Source organism: Miscanthus floridulus, chromosome 8, assembly GCF_019320115.1.
Source record: "Miscanthus floridulus cultivar M001 chromosome 8, ASM1932011v1, whole genome shotgun sequence".
Lineage (NCBI taxonomy): Eukaryota > Viridiplantae > Streptophyta > Magnoliopsida > Poales > Poaceae > Miscanthus > Miscanthus floridulus.
The window spans coordinates 17,381,089-17,398,563 of record NC_089587.1 but is presented as its reverse complement, the minus strand read 5'-3'; the positions used below and the strand labels follow the sequence as shown (position 1 = coordinate 17,398,563).

General features: G+C 44.7%; 1 protein-coding gene and 1 long non-coding RNA gene across 2 annotated transcripts; one reads left to right on the top strand and one right to left on the bottom strand.

Moving 5' to 3' along the window:
* Window positions 1–1,993: 1,993 nt before the first annotated feature.
* On the bottom strand, window positions 1,994–3,908 carry LOC136475855 (uncharacterized). Its single transcript, XR_010763311.1, has 3 exons — window positions 3,514–3,908; window positions 3,266–3,382; window positions 1,994–2,125 (listed from the first exon to the last, which is right to left on the bottom strand). It is a non-coding gene; the product is annotated as an uncharacterized lncRNA (long non-coding RNA).
* Window positions 3,909–8,162: 4,254 nt separating this feature from the next.
* On the top strand, window positions 8,163–11,385 carry LOC136475847 (intracellular protein transport protein USO1-like). Its single transcript, XM_066473491.1, has 2 exons — window positions 8,163–8,441; window positions 8,838–11,385. Exons 1-2 carry the CDS (start codon window positions 8,349–8,351, stop codon window positions 11,067–11,069), a joined length of 2,325 nt encoding a protein of 774 aa, XP_066329588.1. The 5' UTR covers window positions 8,163–8,348; the 3' UTR covers window positions 11,070–11,385.
* The last annotated feature ends 6,090 nt before the right edge of the window (window positions 11,386–17,475 follow it).

Here is a 17,475-nt window from a genome sequence, read left to right as displayed (position 1 = left end):
CAGACATGGTGGCACAAATTTCAGTAGTAGCTAAATTCACTCCATAGAACATGCAGCGGTAGGGAGAAGCATGAATCACTAAGTATGCTAATTTCATCAGTAAACAAACGCAGTCGTCATGTAAGCTAAAAGGCAAACCCAGAATAGGCACAGTCAAAACATAGATAAGAGGAGCGTAACAACGGACACTAACCTGAGCTGGCTATAAACGGTTGGAACAAGCTGCCATACCTTTTGCCAAATATTGGAGATCCTACAAGAGAAAAACACAAGGTAGTCAGCAATAGGAAGTCGTTAGTTAGACGTAGTCTGTTCAGACAACATAAATTCTGGTTACAAAACAATTAAACATCGCAGATTGCGCTCCTGAAGCAGAAACTTTAGCATTTTCTATGCTAGATGCGCAAAAGATAGGTCTATATAGATGAGTACAGGTAGTTCTAAGTATCCAACTCAGCACATAATATACAGTGGACAGTAGTGTCTTGAAGTATGTAAACAGGCTGCCATCTAGGAGGCACTATTACATACATAGGCTAGATATAGGAAAGTGAACATGGACTTGTTGTATGCACTGAGCATAAACTTGTTCATGTCACAAAATGCCAGATCCATGTCACTGTTTCATATACCTGTAGGATAAGGAAAATGGTTAGTAGTACGAGGAGTATGCAAGACACTTATTAAATCTGTCATAGTAGCAGAAAAAAGATTTGGTATCATAGGTAGTATGGGTTTAGATAAATGATCAGGCCTCCGAACATATCTGAAATGGACCGCTTCTGTCAACAAATTCTGAAAGTTTTTGACTGAAGTGATTGGCGCTATATGTTCTGCACTGATAGTGGAAAAAGTAAAAGGGTAGTACAAGTAACTGGTACAATTTTATTTATGTAAGAAAACCCAAAGTGCACGAAGCAAATAGATCTGTCCGTTAAAAAATAAAATGAAACATAGATGCTAGCTGAGGAAGTAAGTTTGGCATGGAAAATCATTTATTTTTGCTTTAGTTTAAAGACGGAATTATATTTTGGATGTATGGTCTCAACAGTGTCAACAATAGTGAGTTCTCAAATCCTGCAGAGACTATAAATACAGCTGAATAGGGATAGGACATTGGTTTACCTTGCCAGTTTCAGTATTATCTTCAAATTGCTCTGTGCGGATGCGCTCAACATTTTTTTTGACCTACTTGTAATGGGATATTAAAATTTAGGAAAAGCCAGTTTGTCTGCATGTAAAATATATTGTATAGGTAAAAGATTGTAAAAGGATAAAAAGAGTGTTTCTGTCGTACGGAAGCAGCCTTCTGGAAATAAATGATGACCATATCAGTGGCTCGAGCTGTCAACTGAAGGAGGCCCCAGTCGATTTCATTGTCATGCTGATAAATATCTGGCTTAAAGGAAAACCCATAAATAGATGTAGTTCCCTATACCGAAAGCACGCATCAGCCCTATGCTTAAAAGAAACTGTAAGATAGAAGCAAAGGACAAACTAAGCACATTTGTCTTAGGGTACCATAATTATATAGAGAACATCAGCTTTGCTTCCAAGTAAAACGGTAGCCTGCAACAAGAGGACACACTCTTAAAAAATGTCAATAGGGCAACTTAAATCATAGGCACAACAAACAAAACTAAAATCTAGCAGATTGTTCATGTAAGTCAATATTGCAACCACATAATTTACTGAAACACCTTAGAATAGTGACACCAAACTATGAGCTGCTCAATCTCTAGTTTGTTGAGCTCAGAAGTCTCATAGCATTAATAGATAGGATATGCATAGGCAAAAGACAACCTACAGGAAATTGGCATATCAAATGCCGGAAGATAAATGACATGTTAAAACTTGTATACTGTGACAAAAGCCTGTTCTTATACAATAAGCTGACATTTCAGTAAAAAATATTTAGTTTCTTTGCCCCTCTATTCACTAATAAGCCACAAAAATAACAACTGACGATGTTCAGGTTATTACCTTATTGCAGCGAACCTTGAAATTGAAATGAGGTGGTGTTGTTTTTTCCAGCAAGCATGGTACGACCATGCACCTGGTAAATGATGTGTTCCCCAACGTTAGCTATCTACACTTCATGAAGTGGCATATTTTTTGGATCGATCTGTAAGTAAAAAGCAACATTCAGAGTGCATAAAGTTGGTGCTAATGAGATTAGTGACAGTCAAATTATAAAAATTGTGAGCCATATATAGGAGTGTGCTGAGAACAAAATCCATTTGAGATAATAGTACACGAAAAAATGAAGACAATTACTATTGTTAAAAGGCACATCTGAAGATTTTTTTGTTTGGTAGTTTATACATACATTACATGTGAGACAACAGTTTATATATACCCAGTTTCTATTTGGATAGCCTCGAAAGCCGGCAACTCCAACCGTTTTGTAGGGTTAAATGGCACTGCTAATCAGATAGCTAAGGTTTTAGTCTAGTTTTGGCAACAGGAATGGCGATATAGCTTAAAACTTTTAGCAGAACGTAGGAAGAGCATGTTCTGTTGCATAAGGCAAGCGACAACATGAGCTATGAAAATGACAATGCTTCAGCAGCCCGTACACACAGACCTCCATGAATGTAAATAGCCACGCAAAGCTAGCACGCCAAGGCAATTAGAGACAAAGTATCTGAATTGTAGCAGCCTATAAGCACAAGATGCAAAACTTTGAAGGAAACTAACATACTCCCGTAAGGCTTTCAACGCAACCACAGAATATTTTGGAAGCAATACACCAAATTAATGGTAGAGGTATCAACTAATAATTCAAAAGTCTGGTCATAAGGCATTCTGAAACGCCCAAAAAACCTAGGCTGAAGCATTGATGCTTGAAACCAATACAGACGGTAAAAAGAGGCCCTTGACATATAAGGGAAAACTAACACTAAGATTCATGTTCAAGTTCAGGTTTAGAAGCTAGCATGCATGGTTTAGCATCCTAACAAATGACCTAGAGCAGCATGTAAGGTTAGCACCGTGTAATTTATTAGAGAAGAAATAGTAATGAGCTCTGGAGGATGAGCAAATCTATAGCTAAATAACAGAAGGAAGATGGGCATACATGTGCAGACGGATATGTATCTATAGCCGTAGGACAGGAACAATAGATATGGCCATCAAAAGGAATAACCCATAATAGCAGGTAGTACTACATGCATAGAACTAGATGGCATAAACAATATACATATTATAGAATATCAAGTAAATTTAGGCATTTTGTTGCATATTCCTTTATTTGACTGAGTACCTGTTTGTATTATGGAGAGACCATCTGAGCATGTCTACTTTAACATGTCCCAATAGCTTCAAGATGGGCTAACCGGCTGAGTGAATTTGGATACATCACTTGCTTCATCATCAACCTCTATATGCAATAACGAACTCTCGTGAGTAGTAGTCTGGTTGCTCCAATTCGAAATGAGGGACGAATGACATTACCAGCCACATACAATAAACCTAAGATTAGATAAACTTCCAAAGCAAGAAAACACTAACCTTTGTTGTATTTCTTCCTTAGGCTTGCAGCTGCAGGTACTCCAATTAATTGAGTTGAAAGAGGACCAATGCACATAATTGAACCAAAAACTCAAACAAACAGGAGAGCCAAAAGCCTAAGAACGTAATCGTTGGGAATAGTGCATGCGCTCAGAACTAACAATATATAATCTGTCATCACAACCAACGATCATAGACAATGATCACAAGGCCAGAATGAACAAGAATATATCTATCACTTCTCAGGCAGTAAACACAACCTCAGACAACACAATTATGTGTTTATTGACATCGTAGGCAATGATCATAAGCAAGTGTGAGTGGAAAACAAAATGAAATCATGAGAGTACAGAAAGGATGAAATCATCACTCTCACTGGTACCTCCAAACTTAGAATAGATAAGAAGAGATGCCAAAAAAGGAACAACCAATTGACCATCACCCCAACTATTATGGAACAGGGACAAAGAGATGACAAAAATAGAATTTAGAGCTCATGATCATTGCCTCATACGTCATGTATAAAAGAAAGGAAGAGCAATCATTGCATCAAATACTGAACATAATTTATGGTGTAATCATCACAGCAGCAGCCCATTCCCTCAAAGTAAAATGTCACGGGAAGAGAAAAGTGTATTCATCATTGCAAGTGACCAAAATGCAAAGAGTAAACCAGAAATCACCAGGAACGTAGTATAGATAGTCTCATTTTTTTATCGTACACTGAAACCTGAAACAAATACCATCGACAGCGTCACATGCTCAGATCCATGGCACAACAGTTGCCTGCTCTCAAGACCCACCGAACCGAGTAGGCCACTCCCTACACAACGCAAAACAGTTTGTATTAACATATATTGTTTGTTGAGAACAACAATAGATCTATGGTGAAACTGACCTTGCCTTGTTCATTTGCCTCCTTTCACCAAGATCCCCCCTCCAAATGTCACATGCAGTAAAAAATAATGCAAGGGAGCAACATCACCGCACTGAGGTAAGGAGAGAGAGAAGGGTAGGTGGAGCGAACAGGCGAGCCTATTACACGAGGAACAACGGAGCCGCGTGAGGCACCTGCAGCAGCCCGCACGGAGCGGGGGTGGGGAGGAGCCGTGGCCGACGTCGGTGGGCATGCTGCGCCAGCGGCGCCGTGCTATGCGGAGGTCCCTTGCCGGGGGGCCACCGACCGGTGGGTGCGCTCGCGCCGCTGTGCCGCACAGGGGTGGGGGCGCAGTCTCCACGCCCGATCGCAGCGTGGGGATCCACTGGCGGCACGCCGCCATGTCGGGACCAAAGGCGAGAGAGAGAGAGAGAGAGATGCGTGCGCCGCGCGGGAGAGGACATCGGCCGCAGGCCAGCGGCTGCGCCCAGCGCTGAGGCCTGGCAGCTCCGGTACACCAGAGGACGGCCGCCGCGCCGGGCCGGCCGGTGCGCCGCCAAATCTGGATGGAGGGAGGGAGGGAGAGAAAGAGAGAGGGGGGGGAGAGGGAGAGGAAGGGGCGAGAAGACGGCGGCCCCGGTAGATATTTTTAGCCACGTGTGTACGGAGGTAACAAGAATCTGGCCGTGAAAGCTGCGATCAAACGGACAATTTTTTTTTTTTTTTTTTTTTTTTGCTACCGTGGACAGCCTGGTTGGCGGCTAAACCAAGTTGTTTTGATAAGAGTAGATATTTTTAACTTATTCTATTGAGAAGCAATTGTTTCCCGACACCTCAAATCGCAAACTTATTATTCTCACCAATGGCTATAGATGTTCATTTTTTTCTGTAATGCTGTTTTCTCATCAGAATATATTTTCATTTTACAATCTGCCGACCGCATCACTCCCTGTACCAGACTCAAACCATCACCCCACACCGCCACCAGAGAGCACAACTACTAGAAGCTAGTGCCAAGCACAGTTACTGTATGAATTCCACTGTCACAACAGTGTAGCACGTTCTTGAACCCTGATCTTGTCAAAAGCGAGAAATGCCAAATATTTCAACTATTGACACATGCTCATTCAGTCAGTCAGATCGCCTCTAGGGACGAACCAAGGCATCAACTTGACTGAGTCACAAAGCCCGGCATCAATGTTGCGTACAACCTTCTGACAATAAAGGTAGAGCTTCTGTTTCATATATGTCTGGACACAAAACCCTCCAATTGCAATCAGCATTCTCGCACACTACTATGTAACGGCGCTCCACGTAAGAGTGCCTCACCTTGAATGGTCTTTTACGTCGCACGGAATATTCCTGTAACCACCTTCTCAAGGTGGGCAAGTTCTTGAAGACCATGCCCTTCTGAATTTCCATACTGTCACCAGCTTTAGGAGCCTCTAGCAGCTCGTCGTCTCTTCCTTCTCTATAACCATGTTGAGAATGACTGAGGTCGCTGAATTTATGAACTAGTGCATCACGATCAGGACATAAACGTCTTATCAGCTCCATTTTTTGTTCGCTCAAAACTACAACTGGGTGGTCATCATCAGAATCAATGGCCCTTGTTGTGCCATAATGTTCCTCATCATCATCAATATCAACACCCACACTGTTAGAGGCTATAAACCCTGGGTCCATGTTGGTTGATGGAGGAACAGGACAACCATCAGGATTGTCTCCTGCATTTGAAACAAAAATATTGAAATAATTGAGACAAATGAATGGAATGAAGGAAGAATAAGAAAAACCAAAGTGTTACTACGTCACTTACTACGATGATTCTAGGTCAAAGGGATCTCCTGAGGGGCAGTAACAACATCATCAGTCCGACATTCTGCACAAACATCAGGACATACTCCAACCTCATTCGGGGCGGATTGAGCATCAAGCACCACAACCACATCTTCTACATCCACCTCGCAGTTGGGTAACAGAGGCTCAAAGGCTGCCGGATTCTCCGGTTCTGGCGAGAACACACAAGATGGTGAATACACATTAGGGGGTGAATACCCATGAGGGGTGTGATTATTGGACAACTTTCGCACAACCAAATCTAAACATTGAAACTCATTCTTCATCACAGTGTTACATATTTGTCCCATTGAGACTCCGATGCAATACGGGCCGATTTACCATAGTGAAGTACCCCCTCAACTGAGATGGCATCATCATTTGAATTGCATTGAAGCTTATCACGAGCCCTACCAAACAACTCACAGAACAACGGCCGATCATCGAATATCATAGTCACCCTTTTCATTCCAACAAAACTGACATTCCCAAACTCATCTTCCTCCACACTTCCTCCATGATACAGGGTGACTACGTTATCCATCTAATTGGTATGCATAACATCAAAGTAAATACGGGTTTAACTAATAAGGATATAACTAAATTACATACATAATTAAGTATCCCACTATCTATCTAAATAAATAAGTATCTAAACTACCTAGCTATCTATCTAACTATATAAGTAATTTTACTAACTACAAGTACTACCTATATATATAACTTAATTACCTAACTATCTAACTTACAAATAAACTAAATAACTAAATTAACTACCTACAAAAGTACATAAATAACTAACAATCAAACAATCTATCTAAATTAGCTAAAGATATAACTTCTACGTAACTAAATTGTCTCACTAAATACCTAAATTAACTAACTAAATTACATTACTATATAATTAAATTAGCTATCTAAACTAACTAAATTGTAAAACAAAATTACAGAAAAAAGAAAATCCTTACCTAGCTTATGGCCGACCGAGGCCTCACAGGGAGGACGGTGGTGGTGGTGGTGGGGGGGGGGGGGGGGCCCCGCCAGGCAAGGCCGACGGGGACACCGGGGAGAGGCGGGGGCCGCCCTCGCCACTGGTGCGCGCGAAGGAGGATGGGGCGACGAGGGCTGCCGAGGGAGCGGATAGGGGCACGGAGCTCGGAGGCGCGGCCTGCTACGGTGGCGCGGGCGGCCGGAATTGCTCTCACGGCGGCGGCAGGGACGTGAGAGAGAGAGAGAGAGAGAGAGAGAGAGAGAGAGAGAGAGAGCGCCGACGGCCTAGAGTCGAGAGGAGGAAGAGGAAGAGGAAGCTGGCCGGAGGTGTAGGTATAAGACCTTGGCGCCACAGACCTCGGCGTCGAGGTCTGTGGTGCCGAGCTACCTGCCACATCAGCAACATGTGGATGACCCGATGTTGCCGCGCAGGCATCTCGGCGCTAAGATCTACGACGCCGAGACATGTTACCTCAGCACCATAGGACACGGCGCCGACCCTTAGGGTCTAAAATTCAGTTTACGTCGTTCAGTGAGCTAAACGTAAATTTTCTTTGAAAAAAGACTAAATTGAAAAAAATTAGAACCTACCGTAGGGCTTCGGTTCCTACCTTGCTTGGCACGCCTCGCCCTTTTCTCTGTTTCCCTTGCCTTCCCTCAATCTCGCCGTGCTAGTTTGAGCTCAACTTGGACGTAGAGCTCGGTGGTGTTGGAGCAGGATGGGAAGCTGGGTGGGCGGCGGTGCTATATCCGGAACACGGGAAGCTGGCGTGGGATGGACCTGAGGAGACATGAGATGCGATGCGGGCGGAGCGCGGGAGGTGCGTCCCTCGGGACGCTAGCCTTTCCATTTTCTTTTCTCAAAGAAAGGGGGGAAATGAGAAAAAACAATTTCTCGTTTATAAAATGAAAAACACGTCTCTCGTGCTCCTCGCGTGATCGCATCATCCACGCTGCGCTGGCGCTGTGCACTCCACAAGCGGCCGGGAGCTCGCCCGGTTCCACCACCTCATCCCTCTGCAGCCGCCGCTCTCTCCTGTCGCCTCGGCCGCAGTCCGCGAGCGCGCGCGTCGCCACCCGTCTGATCGCGCCCGGGCAGCCGCGATCCCCTCCCCCATGTTCCGCGGCCATGCCCCTCTCCTCCACCTCCTCGCCGGCGACGGGGGCGGCCGCCGCCGCCGCAGTCCGCACCGCTTCGCCGCCTCTCCGCGCCGCCACCCACGTGAGCATTCGTTTATCTTCACTGTTTCTTATCAATTTTCATGATGTGTCATGGTATTTGGTTGCTGAGCTCAGTGGCGATTGTGTTCTTGGATGCCTTCCAAATTGCGGTTTCGTGTAGTACTTGTTTAGTTATGTTTAACTAAAGATAAAAGATGAATTTCGGATTCCTAACTCGTACTCTTTTGGTATCTTTATCTTTTCCGGAGTCGATTTTATGGTGGTAGGTTCGTGTGCATTTCAGATTAATCAAATCCATTACCAAAATTCGTCGAGTAAAGATAGTTGTGGTCCTTGTGGATTTTTCTGTAGTCCGTTTGAACTCTTCTACTTAAAGGGCAATTCATGTGCATTATCCTGATAGTCCTCCCATGCGTTGTTTCCTGCAAACTCTCAGGTTTTGTTCAGGCAGAAGCTGGGCTTTCTGGCGGCATTCCAGGCTCAACGTGCGAAATGCTCACCTCATTTGATCAGATCTATTGTAAAAAGTTCTAGATTAGATATCAATGACGGTGACAATGGAACAACTGAGCCCGCAAGAGAACTATTGGAGCGTCTGTTCGCCAAGACAAAGAGTCTAGATCCAAGCGCTTCTCAGGATGGGGAGCTGAGCATGAGCATTGAGGTCCTGAAGACTGAATTTGAGGCTGCCATATCAATCCTAAAGAAGAAAGAAAGGGATCTTCGTGATGCAGAGAAGAAAGTCTCTGTGGATAGGTCAAGGTTGAACCAGACGAAGCAGGACCTCGATCAGAGGGAGGAAGACATCATCAAAGCATATTCGAGGCAACATGAAATGGAGAAAGCACTGATGAAGGCGAGTAGGGATTTGACTCTACAAGTTCGACAGATCAATAATCTTAAGGTTCTGGTCGAGGAACAAGACAAAAAAATTGTTAGTTCACAAGATGCACTTTCTAAGAAGGTTATTGAAATGGATAAGCTTAAACAAGAGATGCTGAAGAAGAATGATGAAGCAGCCTTGATGCGTTCAGAAATCGAATCCAAGGAACAAGAGCTTCTTGTAGCTAATCAGGCCATTGCACGTCAAGAAGCAACAATTAGGGAGCTTCAAAGTGAAATTAAACGAAAGGAAACTGAGATTGAGAGATTAAATGAATTGATGAAAGCTAATGAAGAGAAACTGAAAGTTGCAGAACAGGAACTTGAGAAGCAGAATTCAGGATGGATTGCAGCACAGCAAGAGTTAAAGGAACTGGCGCAAATGGCATCCAAGGATAAGGATAATATCAAGAATACAATCAGTGACTTCAAACGGGTGAGGTCTTTGCTAGATGCTGTGCGTTCTGAACTAATAGCTTCGAAAGAGGCTCTCACCTTCTCGCGCAAACAAGTCAAAGATCAAGCAGCACAGTTGAGTAACCAAGTGCAGGAACTCACAGACCAAAAGGCATTAATTATTTCTTATACCCGGAATTTGGAAGCTGCTCAGCTGGAGATTCAAGGAAAGACAAATGAGCTCACTGCTGTACAATCTCGCTGTAGTGAACTTGAATCTCAGTTACTCGAGGAAACGAAGAAGGTTGAGTCCCTAGAGGCTATGTTAACCAAAGAAAGGGAGAGCTTGGAATGGAAAACTAAGGAAGTAGACTTGCTTCAAGAGGAGCTAGTTCAGAAGGAGAAGGATTACTTCAATTCACAAAAGCTTGTTGAAACAAAAGAGACTGAGTTGTTAGAGGCCAGACATGAAGTCGAAGATATGAAATTGAAGGTGGATTCCATACAATTTTCTGTTCAAGAGAAGGATTTGGAGCTTCTGGAGACACAAAGAAAACTTGATGGAGTTAACAGTGAGGTTATTGAACTTCAGCAGCTGATAAATAGCAAGGAGGATCAACTGGTTCAAGTTAGAACTGAATTACAGGATAAAGAGCAATGCATACAATTAATGCAAGATGAATTGGATAAGATGAGATTAGGACGCTCACAAGCTGAATCTGTGGTGCAAAAGATAGTTGAGCTTACTGGCAATCTTATAGGTTCTGTCGAAATTGAAGAAGTTGACATTTATAGCTTGCTGGATGATGAAATTTTAAGCACAAGTACAGCACTTGAGTCCAATTTGCATAAACATAGCCAATTGAAGTCTGACATAGACATGTTAAAAGAATCCTTACGACAAAAGGACATGGATCTGAGTGCTGCTTATAAAGCGCTTGACGCCAAAGATCGAGAGTTGAAGGCAGTAGTTGGAAGGTTAGATGTTAGGGACAAGGAACTAGACAAGTTGGAAGAGTTATCCGTAGACCCCTATGACATCAGGGGACTGTCTAGCGTTGCTGATGAGGCAACAAAAGACAACATTGTGGGAGAAGTGGAGCTCCAAAAGCATGAATTGGAATCTGTGGAGGCTGAGGCACTAGCTGCTAGCACTTTGTTGAAGAAGCTTGCGAATGTGACTAAGGAATTCTTGAGAAGTGGTAGAACTGATTCTGGTACCAATTTGGTAGTATCTCAAAATTCAAACATTAGTGAAGGTGCTTCTAAAATGGAACCACAAAGGAAAATTAATGTGATTCTTGAAGCTAAAAAGGAGATTGTTGGGCTATTTTCTTTGACAGAAGAGCTCGTTGCTGGTGCTCAAATGAAGGATGCTGTGGAACCATAGCATCATAACTGAACATATGTCTGTATCATGAATATTATGCATGTCAATTGGAATGATGCAGCTGAAATTGTTACCTTCCTTTTTCCTTTTGAGGCTCAGATTTCTTTATGTTCTTTTGGTTCATGGATGGGGCATCACCAAAAGGAAAAAAAAGATTGTTCAGCTTTGGTTAAAAGGATGATGGTTGTGTTGCTAGATATAAATATTCTTTTTTTTCTTTTTGAGTGCTTGAAGAAGTGTGTCATCAGCTGGCTATTGTATTATGGATCATTACTGTCAGCAGCAAAGAAAGGGTACAGAGGTTAAAAATGTCTTCTCCTACCCTGGTCTTGTTATGTTGGTGTGTATTCTAGCACACTTTCTGAATTTTTTTTTCTCGTGTTTTCTCAATTATTGCACACTTGTCAAAGTGGTATTGGAGTGCAGAGAGCATGTTCCGCAATGTCAAACCCTGGAGACGGATCCAAGTGGTGTAAAGCTCAAAATCTTTGCCCTTAAAGTCAACATGCCTATGTTATATCACACACGATCACTGTTACGAAAAGCATTTTTAGGGGGGGGGGGGGTCATATTTCCCTATATTATATCAAATTCTGCCAAAACCCTGAAACTGGTTTTAGATCACCTGCCATGCTGCTGGCTTTGTGAACTTAAATCATTTTTCCAGACGATTGTAGTGCTGAACTTGGCTTCTTCTAAATCAATCAGCCGCAGAACTTTTAGAATTAGGTTGATGCTCGTCAACTAGAATTATAGATTCATAAATGATGTTTGACACCTGAAGAGGACATTTTGTGAAGAGTTTTCAGAATGCACGCTATCGACTCCATGGTCCATGCACACACCAGAACTTGTCGGGTACTCCACACATTTCTTTCATCACCTAGGCCACTTCTTCTCTTACAACCATTTCAGCTTATTGCCAGCCAAGAGTTGATGTTTGGGTGCTTCATGTGGGCTCAACCAAGCTGTATGTTCTTGCTGTTGAGCAGGCATAGTGTCAGCCTAGAATTTGTCGTCTGTCCTTGCTTATGTTCTCTACGGAACTTGGACTTCAGTGTTCACGCATTGTTTTCTTTTGGTGATTTCGGATTCTTTTTCAGTTCTGTGCTGTGCTTGAAGTTGAGTAATTTTGGAAGTTCGTTTTTCACCTTTTCTGAGTTGCTTGGGTAGTGCAGTGAATTCACTGCAGTAGCAATTTTCCGCAAGGTGACTGATCCATTTCTCGGATTCCATTCTGACTGCTGTGCTAAGTATTGTCCTTTTGCTTTTTATTCTCTGTTCACAAAATGCAGTGATAGTTGAAGTTTCGATCATGAGTGTGTTGCTTGGGGTACTGCAATGAGAGTTCGCCCATTATTCCTGTACAAGTTCCAATTAAAGCAAGTCGAGCAATTTGGTCATTGATTTAGTAGTAAATAGTAGCATACTTCTTACTGTATATAGTTCACATGCTTTGACTTATTTAATTTTTAACACTTGTTTTTTTAATCGCCGTCTGCTGCAGGGTCGTCGGAATTCTACTCAGTTGACATCTCAGGCTTTATCGCTGACAGTTGACATCTCAGTTGGCTGAAGACATTTCAACGATAGTATGATCGATAAGTCCACTGGTGAAGCACTTATATCTTATTTTTTCTGCACTTTTTTTTTTTTTTTTTTTTTGCTTCTAAGCCTAGCGTTAGGAATATGCTCAGCATCCACTTTAATGGTTAGAATATACTATAGCAAGTGGAAGTCCTCTTTGCCTATAAAGGGTAAGAGAGTGTCATTGTAAAAAACGAGCCATTGCATTTTCTTCAATCCAAGCGGCCAAAGGCTAAGCTATCCTCTGATAGTTCCCAAATCTGAATCTGAGATCTATTTGGGCTACGTAGAGGGGGCTAAGGCCTACCGCGTGCTCGACCCCGCGTCACGGCGCATGCGCGTGGCGCGCGACGTCGTGTTCGATGAAGGATGTGGCTGGGCATGGAGCAAGACGGTGGATGACGGGTCGGCGGCCGCGCTCCACGACTTCACCATCGAGTACGCGTGGGTGGGCGGTGCTGAGGGAGCACAAGGTGCATCCTCGTCAACGTCTGCGTCTTCATCACCAGCGCCGACCTCTTCATTAGCTCCGCCGCGTTCTCCATCACCAAATCCGGGGGAGCTCAGCAGCCCATCGGCGGTGCTCGGCAGCCCATCAGCGGTGGTCGACAGTCCATCGGCAGCAGCTCTGACCTCTCCAGCACCGTAGCCGACCTCCTCGGCATCTTCTACCTCGCTCGCTACCTACGACACCAGCGCATGCATGGCAGCCAGGGGTCGAGTACGCGACGCCACTGGAGGATGATGAAGACCGCCTGGACGCATACTACGACGATGAGCCCCTCCGGTACCGCACGGTGGCAAACATCCTCGGAGAGCAGTCTCCACCGGACTAGCCCGAGAGGTTCTTCGCTCAGCTACATCTGACGCACGTCGGTGAGCCGACCACTTATGCTGAGGCACAGGGTGATCCGGCATGGCGGGCGGCGATGGAGCAGGAGCTCAAGTCCGTCAAGCAGAACCGCACCTAGGAGCTGGTGCCACTGCTTGACGGCGACCGCCCCATCACCCTGAAGTGGGTATTCAAGCTCAATAAGGACTAGCTGGGCGTGGTGATCAAGCACAAGGCGTGGCTGGTAGCCCACGGTTTTGTCTAGCAGGAGGGGATTGACTACGATGACGCTTTCGCCCCCGTGGCGTGCATGGAGTCGGTCCGTGTCCTCTTGACGCTGGCAGCTCAAGAGGGGTTGCAAGTCCACCACATGGACGTCAAGTCCGCTTTCCTTAACGACGACCTCAAGGAGGAGGTGTACGTGTGCCAGCCACCTAGCTACGCCGTCGCCGGAGAAGTGGGGAAGGTGTACTGCCTACGTAAGGCACTCTATGGCCTGCGCCAGGCACTGCGCACCTAGAACACGAAGCTCGATGCCACACACAAGAAGATGGGCTTCAAGTAGAGCGCGTATGAGGCGGCGGTGTACCGGTGGCGCAGCGAACGCAACGTTCTACTGGTCGGTGTCTACGTCAACGACCTCATCATCACCGGCACTAAATAGCAGAAGGTGGAGGTGTTCAAGGCACAGATGAAGAAGGTGTTTGACATGAGTGACCTCGGCCTCCTCTGCTTCTACCTCGGCGTTGAAGTGCGCCAGGACACCAACGGGATCGCCCTCTACCAAACCCACTACGCCAAGTGCATCCTCGTGCTCGGCGGCATGACAGGCTGCAATCCTGCCCACACCCCGATGGAGAAGCTCAAGCTAAGTTAGGAAAGCACAGCAGAGGAGGTTGATCCAACCTATTAATGGTGGCTGATCGGGAGCTTGCGCTACCTGGTCCATACCTGGCCGAATATTGTGTTTGTCGTCGGGTACATGAGTCGGTTCATGGAGCAACCAACGATGGAGCATCTGTAGGCCATCAAGTGAATCCTGCGCTACATGGCGGGCACCCTCAACTATGGTCTCCACTACGAAAGGCCCCCGACATGGTGTGATTCATCGGCTACTACGACAGGGACCTCGCCAGCAATGTGGATACCAGCAAGAGCACAACCGAGACAATGTTCTTCCTCGGTGATTGCTTAGTCAGCTGGCAGTCCCTCAAGCAGAAGGTGGTGGCCCTCTCGAGCTGTAAAGCAGAGTTCATTGCCACCACCACTGCAGCAACTCAGGCACTATGGCTGTCAAGGATGCTGGCAGAGCTCCTTAGCAAGAAGGTAGATATGCTTGAGCTAAAGGTGGACAACAAGTCTGCTCTAGCTCTGGCCAAGAACCCTGTCTTCCATGAGAGAAGCAAGCACATTTACATCAAGTACCACTTCATCAGAGATTGCTCGGAGGACGGGAGCATCAAGGCAAGCCACATTGCCACTACTGATCGCTGGCTGACATTCTCACCAAGTTGCTAGGGAAGTCCAAATTCCAGGAGATGAGGGGGAGGATTGGGTTACAGCAGATCACCTCCAGTGCTCGGCACAAGGCTTGGGGGGAGAATTGATAGATAAGCCTAGTGCTAAAGCACTTGTATCTTACTTTTCCTACACTTTTACTTTCCTTGGCTTCCAAGCCTAGTGTTAGAAATATTATCAGCATCCACTTTAGTGGTTAGAATATGTTGTAGCAAGTGGAAGTCCCCTTTGCCTATAAAAGGCAAGGGAGTGTCATTGTAAAAAACAAGCCATTGCATTTCCTTCAATCCAAGTGGCCAAGGGCCAAGCTATCCTCTGGAATTCAAAAGTATGATTAGAGGTTATAGCAATGTATGATTAGAGGCACTTGAATTCAAAAGTGTTTCTGATTCAGGTTCGGCTACTTTATGTACCAAGTTCAGCTATTACACTATGTACAATTCCTTTATTACTTCAATGTCTTAATAATTCTGCTAAGCCTATATAGCAATAAGTGAGATCTAACTAACTAATTGTTTACTATGCTGTAGTCCATAAACAATTTCTCTGAAAATAGTTTTTTGGGTATTTTTTAAGTTTTCCTTCTCATATTTGTAGGCGACATCAAGGTTGTCACGCAGGGAGAGGACCCCCTGCTCTGTTGGCATCTTCAGCACTAGGTACATATAGTGCGACATGGCCATGAACTTGGCAAGAGCTCTCTGGGCGGTCATCATGCCAGAGATCGCGATCATCTTGGCAGCAGTCGTGGCCATCGCGGCGGTCATGATCATCATGGCAGCAGTCATGGTTGTCATAGCGTATGTCTTCACGTCGATCATCGTTGTGGCGCTGGTGGTGGGCGGAGCAGGTAGCCCGTTCAGCTTCTTTCGTGTTAGCGTACCCGTTTTCTATTTGTATCAGTTCATCGATGGTTGTGGGCCTCTAGCGGTATAGCTTTCCATGGAGCTGCTCATGTTGGAGACCTTTGGTGAAGGCAGCGATGGCCTCGACGTCGGTGATGTTGGGATGGCGTATCTACCAGCAATACGAGTGCTACAATGCACAAACGGGATATGCATGAATGCACGTCCTATACATCCTTTCACTGTTGCCAACATATAGGGCAACCGTTCTCAGATTTTTGGCACATCGTTCTCTCCCTGTAGCTAGTCGATACTATCGGACTATGCATGAGTCAATGTACCTGTAGAAAAACTTGATTAATCCTATCTAAGTCAGCAGAGTGCCATCTATCCTGGCTACATAACCATAGTAATAGGGCTTACTTATATACTTCGCATGGAAACGTCCTAACTTTTTGCAAAAATGGGTTGTCAAATTTTTGTTTAGAAAAGGTTTTCGAAGTCTTATTTCCTCATTTGCGCTCTGATACCACCTATGGTAGAACCGCCTAATTTAATGCCTCACAGGAGTATTTGTCTTCCATTAGACACTAAGCACTCGAGGGAGAACACTAAATTACTCAGTTCCGTCGGGCACACCCTAGGGGAGAACCCAAAAATCCACATTTTTGCCCTCAGGATCACAAATGAGAGAATAAAGCTTACATCATTCGTAACCATTTCTTACATCACTTTTAATACAACATCAGAGTATAATATTTATTAACATAACAGCGAAATGAAATCATGTTATCAGAGTTATAAACAATTTAATTGAATAGCGGAATAGAAACATGCGAACAGAGTTACAACAGAAATAAACATCTATTAATGACATGATGAAGTATTGATATATAGACTACGACAACAGATTATGAAACTTTCGTTTATAAAAGTATTTGGTGAGAGTTGTAAATAACAACTACGATCGCAGCGTAAAGGAAATCCTCTCTGAGCCCACTAGGAGGACTCCACACACAATGGTCAGCTCAAGCCTCCACCTGTTACCTGCAATAGGGGGAACAAAACCCTGAGTACTCAATTGTACTCAGCAAGACTTACCCGATAGGAGAAAAGAAAAGACTCCAAGGATATGCAAGGCTATCTGGCTTGTGGGTTTATTGCATTTGCAGGAAGCATTACTAAGCGTGCGTCCTTATGTTCGATTTTTATTAATAGCTGCGTTGGTTCATTAACTAACCATTCTATGTAAGCACCTGTGCTACTTTCAAGCAGGTGGTAAGCAATCAAATTTCCTTTGTCCATCTTCCATCTTTTCTCTTTTAGTTCTTACTACGATGCTAAACCATAGACAAGCCATACCGGATCATCCAACGATTCATGAATCAATGCCCCCAGCTGGGTACCCTGAAAACACACGCCCCGCTTGTGCCCTAGGCATAAGCAGGACCAACCCATCACTCTCCTATCCTGGGTGTCCAGGTCCCCATCCAAACTGGGACTCCAAGCCCCCGCCTCTAAGTCTCGGACTCAGTGCGGTGCAAGGACCTCCTCCACCAAAAAGAAACCCTAACAGTCGGTCCGGAAAGAGCCGGATCCACAACAAGCGAGCAACAAGTCTTCC